The sequence below is a fragment of the Salmo salar genome, chromosome 10 (assembly GCF_965601325.2).
Source record: "Salmo salar chromosome 10, fSalSal1, whole genome shotgun sequence".
Lineage (NCBI taxonomy): Eukaryota > Metazoa > Chordata > Actinopteri > Salmoniformes > Salmonidae > Salmo > Salmo salar.
The window spans coordinates 75,324,820-75,344,505 of NC_138300.1; the positions used below are offsets into that span (position 1 = coordinate 75,324,820).

A 19,686-nucleotide genomic window follows, 5' to 3' on the forward strand; every position below is an offset into this window, starting at 1 on the left:
TTTTGTGAAGTGTACAAGTCTCTCCTGCAGCAAAGCACCCCCACAACATGATGCTGCCATCCACGTCCTTTACGGTTGGTATGGTGTTCTTCGGCTTGCAAGCATCCCCCTTTTTCCTCCAAACATAACAATGGTCATTATGCCAAACAGTTCTATTTTTGTTTCATCAGACGAGAGGACATTTCTCAAAAAAGTACAATCTTTGTCCCCATGTGCAGTTGCAAACCGTAGTCTGGCTTTTTTATGGCGGATTTGGAACAATGGCTTCTTCCTTGCTAAGTGGCCTTTCAGGTTATGTCAATATAGGACTCGTTTTACTGTGGATATAGATATTTTTGTACCCATTTCCTCCAGCATCTTCACAAGGTCCTTCACTGTTGTTCTGGGATTGATTTGCACTTCTTGCACCAAAGTACATTCATCTCTAGGAGACAGAACGCGTCTCCTTCCTGAGCGGTATTACGGCTGTGTGGTCAACTTTGTGTATGTAAACCTCTGACCCACTGGAGTTGTGATACAGTGAATTATAAGTGAAATAATCTGTCTGTAAAAAATTTGTGGAAAAATTACTTGTGTCATGCACAAAGTAGATGTCCTAACCGACTTGCCAAAACTATAGTTTGTTAACAAGAAATTTGTGGAGTGGATGAAAAATGACTTTTAATGACTCCGACCTAAGTGTATGTAAACTTCCGACTTCAACTGTATTTATATACATAAACTCAGCAAAAAAAGACGCATCCCTTTTTCAGGACCGTCTTTCGATAATTCGTAAAAATCCAAGTAACTAAACAGAACTTCATTGTAAAGGGTTTAAACACTGTTTCCCATGCTCGTTCAATGAACCATAAACAGTTAATGAACATGCACCTGTGGAACGGTCGTTAAGACACTAACAGCTTACAGACGGTAGGCAATTAAGGTCACAGTTATGACAACTTAGGACACTAAAGAAGCCTTTCTACTGACTCTGAAAAACACCAAAAGAAAGATGCCCAGGGTCCCTGTTCATCTGCGTGAACGTGCCTTAGGCATGCTGCAAGGAGACATGAGGACTGCAGATGTGGCCAGGGCAATAAATTGCAATGTCCGTATTGTGAGACGCCTAGGACAGCGCTACAGGGAGACAGGACGGACAGCTGATCGTCCTCGCAGGGGCAGACCACGTGTAACACCTGCACAGGATCGGTACATCTGAACATCACACCTGCAGGACAGGTAGAGGATGGCAACAACAACTGCCCGAGTTACACCAGGAACGCACAATCCCTCCATCAGTGCTCAGACTGTCCGCAATAGGCTGAGAGAGGCTGGACTGAGGGCTGATGGTCGAGGGCTGAGGGGTGATGGTCGGATTCACATTTATCGTCGAAGGAATGAGCGTTACACCGAGGCCTGCACTCTGGAGCGGGATCGAGGTGGAGGGTCCGTTATGGTCTGGGGCGGTGTGTCACAGCATCATTGGACTGAGCTTGTTGTCATTGCAGGCGATCTCAACTCTGTGCATTTCAGGGAAGACATCCTCCTCCCTCATATGGTACCCTTCCTGCAGGCTCATCCTGACATGACCCTCCAGCATGACAATGCCACCAGCCATACTGCTCATTCTGTGAATGATTTCCTGCAAGACAGGAATGTCAGTGTTCTGCCAGCGAAGAGGCCAGATCTCAATCCCATTGAGCACGTCTGCAACCTGTTGGATCGGAGGGTGAGGGCTAGGGCCATTCCCCCCAGAAATGTCCGGGAACTTGCAGGTGCCTTGGTGGAAGAGTGGGGTAACATCTCACAGCAAGAACTGGCAAATCTGGTGCAGTCCATGAAGAGGAGATGCACTGCAGTACTTAATGCAGCTGGTGGCCACACCAGATACTGTCTGTTACTTTTGAGTTTGACCCCCCCTTTGTTCAGAGAAACATTATTCCTTTTCTGTTAGTCACATGTCTGTGGAACTTGTCTGTGGAACTTGTCTCAGTTGTTGAATCTTGTTACGTTCATACAAATATTTACACATGTTAAGTTTGCTGAAAATAAACGCAGTTGACAGTGAGAGGATGTTTCTTTTATTGCCGAGTTTACACACACACACACTACATGTTTTATATCTGTGTCAATACTGTCCATGAGTCTCTAGTGGATAGACCATATGGTTAACAACGGCATTATTATCAAATAATTCCACAAATCTTCCAACTATTTACTTTCAACTATATGTTGAACACTTTTGTGTTTAATACATGATTCCATGTGTGTTATTTCATAGTTTTGATGTCTTCCCTATTATTCTACAATGTAGAAAACAGTAAAAAAATTCAGAAAAACCATAGAATGAGTAGGTGTCCAAACGTTTGACTGGTACTGTATATTACATGCGATAAGGCCATACTGAGGGCCAGAGATAATTCCAGACAATCTGTGATAATCTGAAGTACCCAAAAAGGCCACTAGAAGTCATGTTATAAAATTCCCCCAAAAACCTTGAAAGTTATCACATGCTGGTAGTTTACTGGTAAACTTAGAAAGCTTCCAGTAATGTACCCTCCCTTTGCAACTCTAGGTGACATTATTGATTTGTTTATTGTATTCATCCTTTATTTAGTCAGTAGAAATCCTGAAAAGGGTAAAAAAAAAATACATATGCAAATGGTTATGGAAAACAGTGTTACACCTGGTATGAAGCAGGGTCCTCTAGGAATACGTGACTCAAGACTGTTAGCCCAATGAGCTAAAGCCTAGGAGTTCACTGCGGGAGCTAACACAAGTCTTCAAGTTTCAAGAGAGGTTAGCCATCACGTGAGCATAGTTCACTAAACCACCTCTGTTAGACGACCTCTAGTAGAGATAAGCAGGAAGAGGAGAGAGAAGAGCAGGAAAAGGAGGAGAAAGAAGCAGGAGGCAGAAAGGAGGAAGAAAATGAGAAGAGTACTCACATAGTTCCTGAGGTGGTGGGGACTATAGGTATGTCCTCAGCCTCCATGGGGATGGACCAGGGGATGTGAAACTGAGGGGCCAGCTCTCGCATCACCATGTTCCTGTGGGGGGGGACAACCAATGGAGTGAGCTAGAGCAGTGTTTGGGTTTTGAAAACAAATAGAGCACGAGTTTGGATCCTGTCCAATTCAAGGAATGACATATGGCTTTAGATACCTAGCTGATCCTTGAGTGTCAAAGTGTAAATCAGGGGTTAAGCTGTAAGGAAGACCGATAGTTGACACCTCAGCATGACAGCTAGCCGCACCTACCCCAAGACCTTGGCACAGTCGTCATAGTACTTCATGGAGTTCTTCACAAAGCTGAAGCCATTGACGTCACAGACGAATGAGTGGCCATTCGCTCTCAAGAGGTCGAAGCCACACACCGTTTGCTGGGAGTGGAAGAATGCGTCAGTCAGCCACTGAATGTAGCCAATCAAGTCAAGTGCTTCTTAAAGTTGCAATATGCAGAAAATCGCTTGGCCATTTCCTGGTTGCAAAAATGTGAATAGTTTGTCTAATTTCAGTCTATGTGACAAAACAAGCAAGAGAATCATGTGTAGAGAATCGAGGTACCATCTAAACCACTGTGAAATATCGTTTTCAATAAGCAAAAATATTGCATTTTCAGCTGTTTGAAGCTGGTGTACAAAACCAAAAGTAAAAGACGCAAAAGCATAGGAATAGCACAGATCTACTGCTTAGACTGAGAATGACGTTCTATAACTCACATTTCTATGTGAATTTGGTCAGATCGCCCAAATGTTTAAAGACGGCTCCTACCTTCATCTTCTTTTATTCATCTGCACTGATCTGAAAACACATCAGTTGCTTTCACCTATCCAGCTCCTGCACAATCGTTGCAGATGAAGGAAATAAGACGAGGTGGAGGAGAGGAACCACCTTCAGACTATTGGGATAGTTTAAAAAGTTACGGCTTCAGGTTGATTTGGAGAGAAGGCAAACACAGAGTGGTCTGATTGGTTGAAAAGCCTCACCTTGAAGGCCAGGCAGACCTTGCGGGCCACCAGTTTCTCCATGGCGGTGAGCATGACGGGGTAGCGGATCTCCTTCCCCTCGCTGTCCCGCTCCACCTTACCGTCCAGGGCCGGGGACTTCCTTGCCTCAGCATGGGCATAGTCAGGACCCACTGTGTACACCTGGCATGACATCTTATTATACACACAGTCAGGTCCCAGTGTTCACCTGATATCATATACATACTAGCGGTACTTCGCCCTCACGGGCAGTAAATCATTCGATATTAATAATTTGTTTGATTTGCATCAAACACCTTTTTGGTCTCTGGATAGGCTATACCAGTATTCTCACCTCCCGAGCATTTTAAAAACTCCCATAGGCCTATTTCCACTGAGATCATTGTTCATTGTGCACTTGTTCTCTCTTTAAAAATTCTGTTGGCCTACCATGGGGCGGCAGGTAGCCTAGTGGTTAGAGCGTTGGACTAGTAACCGGGAAGGTTGCAAGATCGAATCCCCGAGCTGACAAGGTAAAAATCTGAACAAGGCAGTTAACCCACTGTTCCTAGGCCATCATTGAAAATAAGAATTTGTTTTTAACTGACTTGTCTAGTTAAAGAAAGGTCAAATATTTTTTTAAATACAGTAGGACTAACATTTCCCCCCCCCCCTTGTGCCGATAACATTTTCAGATGGTGGCACCAGCCTACGATCACGGCCACGTAATAGAACAAAAATAAGAATCATGCTATGAAGTCATTCACACTGCTATTGCCATGGTATGATTCAAGAAATAATTTGTTACATCTAACAGGTCCAAGCTGGAGACGAGAAGACACAGCTCACACACCAGCATACACTTAATATGATACCTTGACATCAGTGCCGTCCGTTGGCATGAACTCCTCGTATATGTAGGAGCCAGTCTTCCTCACACAGCTCTCTGGGGAGTACACACTGCTGCGGCTCCCTATCTACAGGAGAGAGGGGATCATTCATATACTTATGAGAGCGCTTGATTCCGCCGGACAGATGGGTGGGGTTTGCACTTTTGGGACTATTCCATTGGTTTCATTCTGTCAGGCAAGACCAATCAAGTGCAGCTAAAATATTTCAAATGAGGGCTAAACGTTTGATGTACCGAGTGTGTATAATTTGAGTATCAGACCTTTCTGTACGGCATGGCTCCTAAAGCTTCCGCCCCTCCACTATCATTTCAACAGCATGACCCATTTGAAGCCAACTGCACCTCCCTAGTCCCTCAGTACCTTTCTGAAGAGTCTCTGGCTGCCCCCTCCAGCTGAGGTGGGGTAGTAGATGTAGACATTGTGGTCCTCTGCGCACACGGGCTTCTCCACAAAGGGCTTGGGGAACACCTCCCCGTTCACCTCCACATGATCCTCCCCCTCGACAAGGTTACATTCTGGGAGGCAGACACACCACAGTCATTTAGAGACAGAGTTCAAATCAGGGCCTAAAAAGCACACTTGAAGGAATGCCCCATTCCAAATTGGACTATAAACCCTATTCATAGGCAGAATTTAGATCTGAAAGGATTGGGCAGGTGTTAATGATATGGTAATAGCCTTCATCTTCAATAGGCTAGGCCTACAACTATGCGACCCTTGAAAGCAGCGGTCACCAACCTTTCGTGAACCCGTCAATTCTGGTCTTCATTTTGACAGTTTGTTGCAAAAGTGCTATAATTTTGGTATTTTAGTAGTACATCTAGCTCTTTTTGCCCCTAGCTGGATCAACTCCACTGAAATCATGACGTAGAGGCACCTTGAGAAAGTTCCTCTACGTCATCTCATGAGATGGGTTCGGTATGAAATACACCCCCTTCTAGATGTGCTGGGTGGTACCACCTCAAGGTTTACTATGAAAGCAGGTGACAGCATGCCTTATTTGGCAATGGTCTTGGTTAGTGGAGAAGGCAAATATATTTTTTGCAAGATGCTTCCTTGACTAGACTACTGACGTTACACAAAATTCAAAAAGCCAGTAAGGCACATTACCACGTATGACCAAATTCAACGTTTTTGCTTGCCGTTTCATACGCAGCTCTGCTTTTACGAAGAAGGGGGGAAAAAACATGTAGGCTACGAGGATTATACGTTTATAGTCTTAGCTCCATCCATCGTAACAAGAAATAGATGACAATCGGCATGTCAACAAGTATTTTTCCCTAACCACTGACTGATTGGTGGCAGTCCGTTAAAACAGGTTGCTGATAGTTCAATGGTTGGGAGTATCATTTTTATTTTTCAAATCCTTTATTTACAATATTCATCCTGTGCCCACACACCTCTACCTCTGAAAAGTGAAAGCATACCTGTGAGAGGGTTCGGCCTGGTAGTAGTTGTATCTTTTTTATACAGTACCCAAGAGCAACCGGTGTTAATTTGACCACTGGAAAAAGAGCTACCGCGTAAATACTGCAGTGCGGGTTGGATTGAATTGAGCACCCTAATCTTCATTTTCAAGGTGATGATTGCACTTTTCTTCCTAACACCGCAATAAATGTGAATTTCAAAAGATTTCCTTTGCGCACCACGGCAATAGATGTCAGGGACTCAGTGCCTTACCACTGTGAGCTAACTATCCAGAGACGTATTTGCTCGCAATGCTCATTCATTTCTTATTAGACTGTGCAAGTGGACATTGATAAGTATGCTTTAGTGAGAGTGTTGGGATCAGTTACAACTACATTTACAGACAAAGGGCTTAAGTTTGTTTATTTTCTCATCTTGGCACCCAGAAGCAAAACGTGCGTCCACGCGAGCCAGCCGATCCATTTAACGGTAACAGTCTGTCACAAGAGACTAGTTGTGTTGTAACACTTACCTTCAGGTCTGTCTGGGTCTCGGGTTAACACAGCATAACGAGGAAGGTCAATCCCCTCCTCCTGCAAGATACGATACACCTCCCTCCTGAAGGGACATGAGACAAAACGTTCACGAAGGAGCAAGTCAACAGACTTTGACAAAGTATGAGCAGGAAGTTGACCGTGTGTGTTCACCGTTATACCTGTCCTGTATGTAGTATTGCATGTTCAGGTCATTGATGAGAAGTGGGTTTCTGAGGTTGGCGTACTCCACCGCTTTGTCCAATGGGAAACCTACAAAGCCACCCCCATACATGCATTCATATACACAAAACACAACCACATAAATAATCCAGGAAATTGAAGAAAATTCCTCAACCATTACATTGTCGGTCCATTGGTCTGTATACTGGTGTCCTAAACATATTTCCATTTCCCCATGTTTATTTTCCTTTTCCGATTCTTCTCCTAAGATATACCCAATTTAAACCAGGACAAATCAGACGTACACTATGACTAAACATGAGCAAGACGAGAATGACTGTGTTCGGTATGTACAGATTGCATTTGTGTATACTTACTGTATATTGGCATGCATATACATTATACACGTTAATCTGTGAAATGTGCATGCGCACGCCAGTACCTGATGCACGTAATCGTATGCGGTGGGTGCACATACGTACGTTGGTTTGTACCTTTGGAGTGGAAGGAGACGAGGCAGTCGCACAGGGGCCATTTGTCCACTGGCTCGTTGAGGATGACCTCCTCGGGGAAGATGACCACGGTGATATACTCAAACTTACACAGCCTTTCCATGATCTGGGTCATGGGCTTGGACTTGGACTTCTTCATCATGGAGCAGATGCCCACCACGATCTGCCTCTCTGGAGGCTGGGCGAACAGAGAGGAAGGGAAAGAGGTCACTCGCATCTTATTGTTTGTAATGTGCTGTACATGATGTGATTACTTGTGCGAGGTGAAGCCTAAGCCAATTTTCCATCTTTCCTCTGTCCGGTCATCTCTCCTCACCTCCTTCTCAAAATGCATTGAGGTCTGAGGAGAGGGACCTTGGTTCTTTATCTCCAATGCGATTTGAGGAGGTGGTGAGGAAAGAGGAAGCAAGGAATCAAGTAAAGACGAATTGGGAAAGGGCCTCTTTCTCTCCGTCTTCATGTACCCACTTACCGAGTCATAATCCTCATCCTCCTCTTTTCCCTGCCCCTCCTCCTCTCCTTTTCGCATCTCTCCCTCATTCTTCATGCCTCCTTCCTCTGGGCCTTGATGACCTTCATAGGCAAACACAGTTGTGGGATTCCCACTCTGGCCCCACCCTTCTCCTCCAGTCTCTGACATCACAGAGTGGGGACGTCACTCAAAGTTCCGGCGCATCTGCGTGCCAGTACACAGTAGGAGGGTGTGAGGTAATAAGAGGGAAGGCTTAGATCACCTTACCGACAACGGGGAGTAGGCACTGGTAATGCCTTTTTAAAATGCCCCTCAGGGGTTGATAAAGGTGTATTGAATTGGAGTAGGGTGAGGGGAAAGACTCAGGAGGGTGGAGACGGTGGTCTGGGAGCACCAGGTTTACATAGAGGAAAGTGCTGAGGTAGTAATTCGAGGGGAGGCTTTATGGGTTAGGGAGCAAGCTCTAGGGTGCTGACTTGGGGTGAGGTAAGTAGTCAGGGGTGAGGTAGGTAGAGGACAGAGCCCGAGTTGGGGAAGGAGTAACCTCCCTGTGTCAGGAGAGCGGTCTCATTCTGAAAAGTGGCATCACTCTGGCCTGAGGAGGATGAGACGAGCGGTTCACAAAAGGTTCCTCCACAGTCGCACCATCAGTCACCACCTACAGAGGACAACACAGAAAGGCAGAAGCAGATAATGGCACTACTATGGTACAGAACATGTAAAAGATAAACCCCGTAGAGACATGGCTCAGTGCTTGTTAGAACGTCAGCAGGCAGTCTAATAATGCTGCCTCATCTCTCTAGACTCAATGTGCTTGGGCAATTCCACAGTAACGGAATTACACTTTTCAGTCTTTTCAGTTCGCTGCAGCTAGCAACTGGAACGAGCTGCAACAAACACTCAAACTGGAAAGTTTTATCTCAATCACTTCATTCAAAGACTCAGTCATGGACATTCTTACTGACAGTTGTGGCTGCTTTGCATGATATATTGTTGCCTCTACCTTCTTGTCCTTTGTGCTGTTGTCTGTGCCCAATAATGTTTGTACCCTGTTTTGTGCTGCTTCCATGTTGTGCTGCTGCCATGCTGTGTTGTCATGTGTTGCTGCCATGCTGTTGTTGTCGTCTTAGGACTCTCTTTATGTAGTGTTGTCTCTCTTGGCCTTTTGCTAGGCCATCATTGTAAATAAGAATTTGTTCTTAACTGACTTGCCTAGTTAAATAAAAAAAGGTTAAATTAATTAATAAAAATACCCTGACAAATTTTAACAAATACCATAGTATTCACTGCAGAGTTTTTGCACACTCCCTTGAAAAGGCTCACAGTCACCTGCGTCTTTTCTCAGCAATATTTCCTCCAAAGACAGAACTCAACGATTACAATTTCACAGTCCCGTTTCGGCTAACCAAAAAAAATACAACTCAGGTAATCAAACATTTTGGCTTGTATCTCGTAAATACCAGGGTTTCAATTTTTTTTTTTTGAATTGTGGACTTGAGTGTAAATTAAAACATAACCAAGAGGAGGACTTCAGTCAGTAGCCTGCCAGAACTGGTTCCTGTCTATTTTAGCAATGCCCTTCCCCGCCCAATGCCCTTCCCCGCCCACCAAACAAAACAGCTGACTTCCAGGGAAAAGCTCCAGAAACAGGCAGCCTAACCCAGATCATATCACCGCTCACAGAAGCCTGCCAAGAGGCTCATATGGTACTTCCTACACAAGGCCAAGACCGATAAGGCCTTGGCAGTTGGGAACCGATTCCAAAAATTGTCAGATCCCAGTCACACTCCCAGGACAAAAAAACCAACTAATTTCACGATATACTATATCACGCTATAGAATGCTAGCACAGACAGCTCGTGTCCACACGTATATCAACTTTGTCACACAAAAACGTGTGAACATGGGTAAGCTTGGTCCCCAGAATAGCCTGCCCTTTTCTCAGTGTGTTGAAAGGGGAAGAGGCATAAGAGGAGGCTGGAGTGGACGGTAGAGAGCGTATTGGGTGCAGAGGCCTACACTAGTAACGGCAAACAAACATAACTCCTCGCTCTCCTCGAAGGTGTTGACAGGCCACACTAAACCATGCGGAAACCCATCTTGGCCACCCGAGGTCAGGGAGACACTCCCGGGAAATAAACAAACTCATAAATACATAGCTACAACAACAACAGTGTAAAGACAGTCGACGCCGCCATGCTCCTAGACACACAGTAGTAAGGCTATTTGGCATTGAGCGACTGGGAAGATCGGACTACTTGGTCGAGGATGAAGAGATGAGTGAGTCCTAGCTACTGTAATGCTGGCTTCTTCTGTTTCCTTCAATAATTGATGGCTAACGTACGGACAAAAATCCACAGCGCGACAATTGCCTGAAGTGATAACAATAAATATAAACTATACGTTTATAACATCAATGTGCACCACTGTTTTATTTATTATTCTTTAAACTACTACTAGTTTAATGGTTCTAGCGGTCAATTTGTCCCATTCATTTGTCCCATTAACACCCATATTAGCAAACTTATTTCATTTCAAACTTTACATTTCTCTAGCATACTCTACTTATCGTGATGAACAGATTGCCTGCGGTTTGTCATCCCAGCTCTATGATGGTTGAACACCTAGTGTTGATGGCTGACTAGCAATGCCCTTAACTGGTAAAGTTTGTTAGGAGTTTGAGTGTTAAGTCCATTGTCTGTCTGTCTGCACAGCACTATCCTTGTTTCTCATCTCCAATCCTCTGTTCCTTACTGTGCTTCAGTCAGCCCTTTGCCTCACCATCAAATGTTTCTCAGATTCTTCATTAAAAAAATGGCACTGCTTCCTTTAATGCCTATGACTAATAAACCAAAAGGCCTGGTTGAACATGTCCCCATCTCCCTCTGGCATAGCCCAACCCACCATCTGACAGTGAGTCACTTCCGCCAACCAAATTTGGGCGACCCCAATAAAGGCTTTTAACCTTTGAGACCGTATCCTGTAGAAAGTCAGGCCGCACCGTTTATGATAGGGGTGGAATCATTAGCTGAGCTCTCACAAAAAGCCACTATCACACTCACTGATAACAGGCCCAATGACACAGGAAATGTCTCTGCAAATAGGAGGAGCAATATACTGTCCATTTAGGGAGTTTCCTTTTTTACAGGGATTGAAGAAGACTGCAAAGACAGGCACAGTCAGAGTATTGTCGTCTGCCACTTGCCATTTCCTTGTGAATTTTGAAGCCAGCATAGATGTGTTTACTATGAAAACACAAAGTATGCCATCATATGACTAGTGAGTCATATAGCCTAACAGTTACTATCAGTACACAGAGACTGAAGAGACTGTCTGCGCAGGTGATCAGTTTGTCATGAGCGGAGCCTCCCATGCTAAATCATTAATAAAAATGTTAATGATTATGCTCAATAGTCTGGAGTGGACTGAAGGACTGACCTGGAGAAGAGGAATGCCAATACCTCATTCCCCATCCTCGGCCACCAATCACAAAAATAGCCAAAACCCACAAGTTCTCCATATCCCAACACTCCCTCACTCTGAAGCGACAGTACTGCAGAGTACAGACAATACATGAGGCTTTGAGGAATGCATGACAAATAATTACTGTACAAACAAAGATGTCCCCAGGGTCATTCAATCTCATTTCAGCAAGCCATGACCCCCAAAATCTCAGATTGTTCTGAAACCGTTTCTGTAGTTAGAAACATAAGATAAGCATTCCTGCAACATTTATTTGCTTGAATATAATTAGAAATTCAGCTAATTGATTGCACCCAAAGGGGCCATTTACATTTATAGAATTCATATAAACATTCAATAAATATAGTACCCAACATCCGATTTGAACAAAAACCTCTTAATGATTAGGATGTGGAGGTTTCCAAATAAATGAATCAACTCCACCAACAGACCCCCCCAAACCACACCCCAAAAGCCAGTATACAGCATCAGTTCTCTGTTTAACAAGTATTATGGAGCTGCGACTTGGAGTATTATTTATTCATATTATGTAATGTATTCTCAGTGAATTTGGTGACGCTTTTCCCCCGTTATGAGAAATTAGCCATTGAAGTTGCTTGCATTTTCCCCATAACTTAAGTAAAAGTACCAGGTTTTGCCCACTAGATGCCGCTGTTCCTGCAACACATGAGCAAAAGCTACTGGCTTTCTACACCAAGTTTCAAAAAACGCTGCGATACATTTAGGGCTGACCCCAATTAGTCGACTGGTTGATTATTTGGTGGTTAGGCTGTTGGTCAACCGAAATTGTGTGTGTTACTGCTCGACTAAAACATACATACACTACCGGTAAAAAGTTTTAGAACACCTATTCATTCAAGGGTTTTTCTTTATTTTTGCTATTTTCTACAATGTAGAATAATAGTGAAGATATTAAACTATGAAATAACATATGGAATCATGTAGTAACCAAAATAAGTGGTAAAGAAATCAAAATATATTTTATATTTGAGATTCTTCAAAGTATACACCCTTTGCCTTGACAGCTTTGCACACTCTTGGCATTCTCTCAACCAGCTTCACCTAGAAAGATTTTCCAACAGTCTTGAAGGAGTTCCCACATATGCTGAGCACTTGTTGGCTGCTTTTCCTTCACTCTGCGGTAACACTCATCCCAAAACATCTCAATTGGGTTGAGGTCGGGGGATTGTGGAGGCCAGGTCTGATGCGTCACTCCATCACTCTCCTTCTTGGTCAAATAGCCCTTACACAACCTGGAGGTGTGTTGGGTCATTGTCCTTTTGAAAAACAAATGATAGTCCCACTAAGCGCAAACCAGATGGTATGGCGTATCGCTGCAGAACGCTGTGGTAGCCATGCTGGTTAAGTGTGCCTTGAATTCTAAATAAATCAAAGACGGTGTGGGGGAGCCATGCTGGTGACACTATAACACCTCCTCCTCCATGCTTCACGATGGGAAATACACATGCGGAGATCATCCATTCACCCACACCACATCTCACAAGCATTTCCAATTTGGACTCCAGACCAAAGGACAAATTTCCACCGGTCTAATGTCCATTGCTCGTGTTTCTTGGCCCAAGCCCAAGTCTCTTCTTCTTATTGGTGTCCTTTAGTGGTTTCTATGCAGCAATTCGTGAAGGCCTGATTCACACAGTCTCCTTTAACAGTTGATGTGTCCATAACTAGAACTATGTGAAGCATTTATTTGGGCTGCAATCTGAAGCTGGTAACTCTCTTGAACTTATCCTTTGCAGCAGAGGTATCTCTGTGTCTTACTTTCCTGTGGCGGTCCACATGAGAGCCAGTTTCATCATAGCGCTTGATGGTTTTTGCAACTGCACTTGAAGAAACTTTCAAAAGTTCTTGAAATGTTCCATATTGACTGACCTTCATGTCTTAAGGTAATGATGGACTGCCATTTCTCTTTGCTTATTTTAGCTGTTCTTGCCATAATAGGGACTTAGCCCTATTTGGTAAAAGTCCATCTTCTGTATACACACCAGCGGAGTGGTGGCACTGGAATCCTCATCTCTCCCAAGTGGACATTCTCTCTTTCTCCCCTGACCCATCTGTCTATCTCCTCATTTGAATTCCATGCTGTCACAGTTACCAGCCCTTTCAAGCTTAACATCCTTATCATTTATCGCCCTCCAGGTTCCCTTGGAGAGTTCATCAATGAGCTTGACGCCTTGATAAGTTCCATTCCTGAAGATGGCTCACCTCTCACAGTTCTGGGTGACTTTAACCTCCCCACGTCTACCTTTGACTCATTCCTCTCTGCCTCCTTCTTTCCACTCCTCTCCTCTTTTGACCTCACCCTCTCACCTCCCCCCCCCCCCCCCCTACTCACAAGGCAGGCAATACGCTTGACCTCATCTTTACTAGATGCTGTTCTTCCACTAATCTCATTGCAACTCCCCTCCAAATCTCCGACCACTACCTTGTATCCTTTTCCCTCTTGCTCTCATCCAACACTTCTCACTCTGCCCCTACTCGGATGGTATTGCGCCGTCCCAACCTTCGCTCTCTCTCTCTCCCGCTACTGTCTCCTCTTCCATCCTATCATCTCTTCCCTCTGCTCAAACCTTCTCCAACCTATCTCCTGATTCTGCCTCCTCAACCCTCCTCTCCTCCCTTTCTGCATCCTTTGATTTTCTCTGTCCCCTATCCCCCAGGCCGGCTCGGTCCTCCCCTCCTGCTCCGTGGCTCGACGACTCACTACGAGTTCACAGAACAGGGCTCCGGGCACCCGAGCGGAAATGGAGGAAAACTCGCCTCCCTGCGGACCTGGCATCCTTTCACTCCCTCCTCTCTACATTCTCCTCTTCTGTCTCTGCTGCTAAAGCCACTTTCTACCACTCTAAATTCCAAGCATCTGCCTCTAACCCTAGGAAGCTCTTTGCTACCTTCTCCTCCCTCCTGAATCCTCCTCCCCCTCCCCCCCTCCTCCCTCTCTGCGGATGACTTCGTCAACCATTTTGAAAAGAAGGTTGACGATATCCGATCCTCGTTTGCTAAGTCAAACGACACCGCTGGTCCTGCTCACACTGCCCTACCCTGTGCTTTGACCTCTTTCTCCCCTCTCTCTCCAGATGAAATCTTGCGTCTTGTGACGGCCGGCCGCCCAACAACCTGCCCACTTGACCCTATCCCCTCCTCTCTTCTCCAGACCATTTCCGGAGACCTTCTCCCCTACCTCACCTCGCTCATCAACTCATCCTTGACCGCTGGCTACGTCCCTTCCGTCTTCAAGAGAGCGAGAGTTGCACCCCTTCTGAAAAAACATACACTCGATCCCTCCGATGTCAACAACTACAGACCAGTATCCCTTCTTTCTTTTCTCTCCAAAACTCTTGAACGTGCCGTCCTTGGCCAGCTCTCCTGCTATCTCTCTCAGAATGACCTTCTTGATCCTAATCAGTCAGGTTTCAAGACTGGGCATTCAACTGAGACTGCTCTTCTCTGTGTCACGGAGGCTCTCCGCACTGCTAAAGCTAACTCTCTCTCCTCTGCTCTCATCCTTCTAGACCTATCTGCTGCCTTTGATACCGTGAACCATCAGATCCTCCTCTCCACCCTCTCCGAGTTGGGCATTTCCGGCGCGGCCCACGCTTGGATTGCGTCCTACCTGACAGGTCGCTCCTACCAGGTGGCGTGGCGAGAATCTGTCTCCGCACCATGCGCTCTCACCACTGGTGTCCCCCAGGGCTCTGTTCTAGGCCCTCTCCTATTCTCGCTATACACCAAGTCACTTGGCTCTGTCATATCCTCACATGGTCTCTCCTATCATTGCTATGCAGATGACACACAATTAATCTTCTCCTTTCCCCCTTCTGATAACCAGGCGGCGAATCGCATCTCTGCATGTCTGTCAGACATATCAGTGTGGATGACGGATCACCACCTCAAGCTGAACCTCGGCAAGACGGAGCTGCTCTTCCTCCCGGGGAAGGACTGCCCGTTCCATGATCTCGCCATCACGGTTGACAACTCCCTTGTGTCCTCCTCCCAGAGTGCTAAGAACCTTGGCGTGATCCTGGACAACACCCTGTCGTTCTCCACTAACATCAAGGCGGTGACCCGATCCTGTAGGTTCATGCTCTACAACATTCGCAGAGTACGACCCTGCCTCACACAGGAAGCGGCGCAGGTCCTAATCCAGGCACTTGTCATCTCCCGTCTGGATTACTGCAACTCGCTGTTGGCTGGGCTCCCTGCCTGTGCCATTAAACCCCTACAACTCATCCAGAACGCCGCAGCCCGTCTGGTGTTCAACCTTCCCAAGTTCTCTCACGTCACCCCGCTCCTCCACTGGCTTCCAGTTGAAGCTCGCATCCGCTACAAGACCATGGTGATTGCCTACGGAGCTGTGAAGGGAACGGCACCTCCATACCTTCAGGCTCTGATCAGGCCCTACACCCAAACAAGGGCACTGCGTTCATCCACCTCTGGCCTGCTGGCCCCCCTACCTCTGAGGAAGCACAGTTCCCGCTCAGCCCAGTCAAAACTGTTCGCTGCTCTGGCACCCCAATGGTGGAACAAGCTCCCTCACGACGCCAGGACAGCGGAGTCAATCACCACCTTCCGGAGACACCTGAAACCCCACCTCTTTAAGGAATACCTAGGATAGGATAAAGTAATCCTTCTAACCCCCCCCCCCCCCTTAAAAGATTTAGATGCACTATTGTAAAGTGGTTGTTCCACTGGATATCATAAGGTGAATGCACCAATTTGTAAGTCGCTCTGGATAAGAGCGTCTGCTAAATGACTTAAATGTAAATGTAAATGTAATGTATACCCCCCTACCTTGTCACAACACAACTGATCGTCTCAGAGAGAATGCCAAGAGTGTGCAAAGCTGTCATCAAGGCATAGGGTGTCTATTTGAAGAATTTTGATTTGTTTAACACTTTTTTGGTTACTACATGATTCCATGTGTTATTTCATAGTTTTGAGGTCTTCACTATTATTCTACAATGTAGAATTCACCCCAGTCTGAGGTCCTGAGCGCTCTGGAGCAGGTTTTCATCAAGGATATCTCTGTACCTTGCTCTGTTCATCTTTCCCTCGATCCTGACTAGTTTCCCAGTCCCTGCCGCTGAAAAACATCCCCACGCATGATGCTGCCACAACCATGCTTCACCGTAGGGATGTTGCTAGGTTTCCTCCAGATGTGACGCTTGGCAATCAGGCCAAAGAGTTCAATCTTGGTTTCATCAGACCAGAGAATCTTGTTTCTCATGGTCTGAGAGTCCTTTAGGTGCCTTTTGGCAAACTCCAAGCTGGCTGGCATGTGCCTTTTACTGAGGAGTGGCTCCAGTCTGGCCATTCTACCATAAACGCCTGATTGGTGGAGTGCTGCAGAGATGGTTGTCCTTCAGGGAGGTTCTCCCATCTCCACAGAGGAACTCTGGAGCTCTGTCAGAGTGACCATCGGGTTCTTGGTCACCTCCCTGACAAAGGCCCTCCTCCCCCAATTATTATTTTATATATTTTTTTGTACCTTTATTTAACTAGGCAATTCAGTTAAGAACAAATTCTTATTTACAATGACGGCCTACGCCGGAGCAATTGTGCACCGCGCTATGAGACTCCCAATCATGGCCGGATGTGATACAGCCTGGCTTCAAAACAGGGTCTGTCGTGACACCTCTAACACTGAGATGCAGTGCCTTTGACCGCTGCGCCACTCGAGAGCCCTAAAATAAGTAGCAGCGGCAGGATTGCTCAATTTGGCCGGGCGGCCAGCTCTAGGAAGAGTGTTGGTTGTTACAAACGTCTTCCATTTAAGAATGGAGGCTACTGTGTTTTTGGGGACCTTTAATGCTGCAGAAATGCTCTGACATGCACTGTCAACTGTGGGACCATATTTAAACAGGTGTGTGCCCTTCAAAATCATTTCCAATCAATTGAATTTACCACAGGTGGACTCTAATCAAGTTGTAGAAACATTTCAAGGATGATCAATGGAAACAGGATGCACCTGAGATGTATTTCAAGTCTCATAGCAAAGGGTCTGAATACTTATGTAAATAAGGTATTTCAGTTTTTAATTTTAATAAATTAGCAAACATTTCTAAAAACCTGTTTTTGCTTTGTCATTATGGGGTACTGTGTGTAGATTGATGAGAGAAAAAAATCATTTACATAGATTTTAGAATAAGGCTGTAATGTAACAAAATGTGGAAAAAGTCGAGGTCTGAACACTTTCCGAAAGGACTGTATATCAATTCCCCATTACATATATCACCATTAGTACATTTACCGCTAAACACTATCCTTTCTAATCTACAATGTTTGCTTTGGTTACTGTAATTATTTTAACGCATTCAATATTATTATTCCAGGCTTCCCGTTCTCATTGTCTGAGTGGACACTGTTTGCAGAGTGCACAAGCTATGCTTCACTTGTGAGAAACAAGTTCGTTTATTTCATTCCATTTACGAGTTTTGTCAATTCAGTCATTGTCTTTTGTTTGGAGCGCTCCAGTCAATGTTGAGTAAGGACAGCTCTCTCCCTTTCGATAACCACTCAGTTTGAAACCAAAAAACGTCATGCTCTGATAGAGTGGAAACATCAGAAAATAGGCCTACCTGATTACTTCTTATCGGTGTTTGACTTGGACTGAAATAGGTTCCGGTATTCATTTTGGGTGCTGATACTGTTTACTTTTAGTCAAAGTTAGACATTTTGTAACACATCTTAGTGGTTATTGTCAAGCTCCCTGCAACCCCCTTACAAAAAAGACTGCAGTCAGAGTGCAGTGTAACTGCAGTATGGTGCAAATACTGCATCCAAAATAACACTTTTCTTTACTGCAGTAATTTTGTAGTTATTCTGCAATCACTGCATCCAAAATACCACAGTTGGCTGCGGTTACTGCAGTTTCAAGACGGCAATCTTTTTTGTTAGAGCCAGCCTGAGAGGAAGTGACCTACCTACATTACACAAAAGGAAAGCAAGGCAGTTGTGGAACACTGAAACAGAAGTCAAAATAGCCACGAATGTTTGTTAACAAGACATTTTTCGTTTGGAAATACGCTTTGGAAGCTGTCTGTCACGAATGGTTCGTGTATGTTCCTGTCAAGAACGTGTGCCGCTTTTCAATGAACTCTACGGTGTGTACGCCGTAACAACCTCTCCTCGGTGCCTAACGTTAATTGTTTAGCTTGACAATACATATTACAATGTAGACCACTGCAGCCTATACTTCGTTACAACGTGACTAAGTACACTTTACATTACAGCCGACAGTCAGTACACCGCAGTGTCGATAAAGAATAGTGTAAGAATTGTTGCGGTCTTAAAATACAATCACTTACTTATTGATAATTTGAGTTATAACCAGCTGTCAAGTTCTTTGTCCCTTGATAGTTGTTTTGTTGTGCAACCGCGAAAGTTGATCTCGGTAATGTTTTTCTTCTTTTTCTTAAACTTGTATTGGCGGATCGCAACCGTGATGTCTATACACCACCACCTACTGTACTGGCGTGTGATGCCGGTCACGGCCTCCCTATCCATCAATTCCTCTTATCTAGCGCTGTTTACACCTACTGTTCCTGAGTATATTAAACTTCGTAGAAAAATTGCCCCCCTCAACTAACCCTACACCCATTTCCACTACTTGGCCCTATCTGATCCTACACCAGGGGAGGCAGCCTGGGAAGACAGGATACTATTGCGCAACACTGCTTGTAACTATTCTGCAGTAAAATCTCATACGCCCGAGTACTTCTCTGCAGCTGCCAGCACCACAGCAATTTATGTGATTTATGTTCCATTTCTGCGGTACAGTTGATAACCATTGCCATGAATGCTAAATATTCAACATTACTATAGCACATGTTATTCATATCACATTTTATTGCTCTCTGCCTACTCACAGGGATCCTCTTAGGCTCCCTCGCCCTGGACCCATCTTCCTCTACCACTCTCTTCCTTGCCTCAGCATATGACACCTTCTGTACTACTCTGATCCTGGCAACCTCAACATACCTTTCTCTCAACGGACACTGCTGGTCTCCCATACAGTTAACACACACAACCTCTTCCACTGGTAGTACACAATCCGTTGTCTCATGCCCTCCTGCACACTCCTCACATCTAGGAATCGCCCTCCTACACACTACTGCAACATGACCATACTGTAAGCTTGTCACCTAAAACACTGTAATGGCTTCGGGAAACAAAAGCTCTCACATCCTAACTTAACTCCGTCGGGTAAAGACTCTGCATC

General features: G+C 45.1%; 1 protein-coding gene across 11 annotated transcripts in view; it reads right to left on the reverse strand.

Annotated features, from left to right (window-relative positions):
- LOC106561102 (inositol hexakisphosphate and diphosphoinositol-pentakisphosphate kinase 1) overlaps window positions 1–19,078 on the reverse strand; it is a 73,848-nt gene extending 54,770 nt beyond the window's left edge. For 7 of the 11 annotated variants that reach the window (XM_082957165.1, XM_082957162.1, XM_082957163.1 and 4 more), the window contains exons 1-10: window positions 18,773–19,078; window positions 7,965–8,622; window positions 7,463–7,670; window positions 6,980–7,070; window positions 6,797–6,882; window positions 5,218–5,372; window positions 4,822–4,923; window positions 3,968–4,129; window positions 3,240–3,361; window positions 2,928–3,029 (exon numbers count right to left, since the gene is read on the reverse strand). In XM_082957165.1, coding sequence (XP_082813291.1) covers window positions 2,928–3,029; window positions 3,240–3,361; window positions 3,968–4,129; window positions 4,822–4,923; window positions 5,218–5,372; window positions 6,797–6,882; window positions 6,980–7,070; window positions 7,463–7,670; window positions 7,965–8,132 — 1,196 coding nt within the window. In that variant the 5' untranslated portion in view covers window positions 8,133–8,622; window positions 18,773–19,078. The remainder of the gene's footprint in view (window positions 1–2,927; window positions 3,030–3,239; window positions 3,362–3,967; window positions 4,130–4,821; window positions 4,924–5,217; window positions 5,373–6,796; window positions 6,883–6,979; window positions 7,071–7,462; window positions 7,671–7,964; window positions 8,623–18,772) is intronic. The other 4 variants (XM_082957166.1, XM_082957164.1, XM_014124745.3 and 1 more) reach the window with 1 other exon arrangement.
- Between the last annotated feature and the right edge of the window lie 608 nt (window positions 19,079–19,686).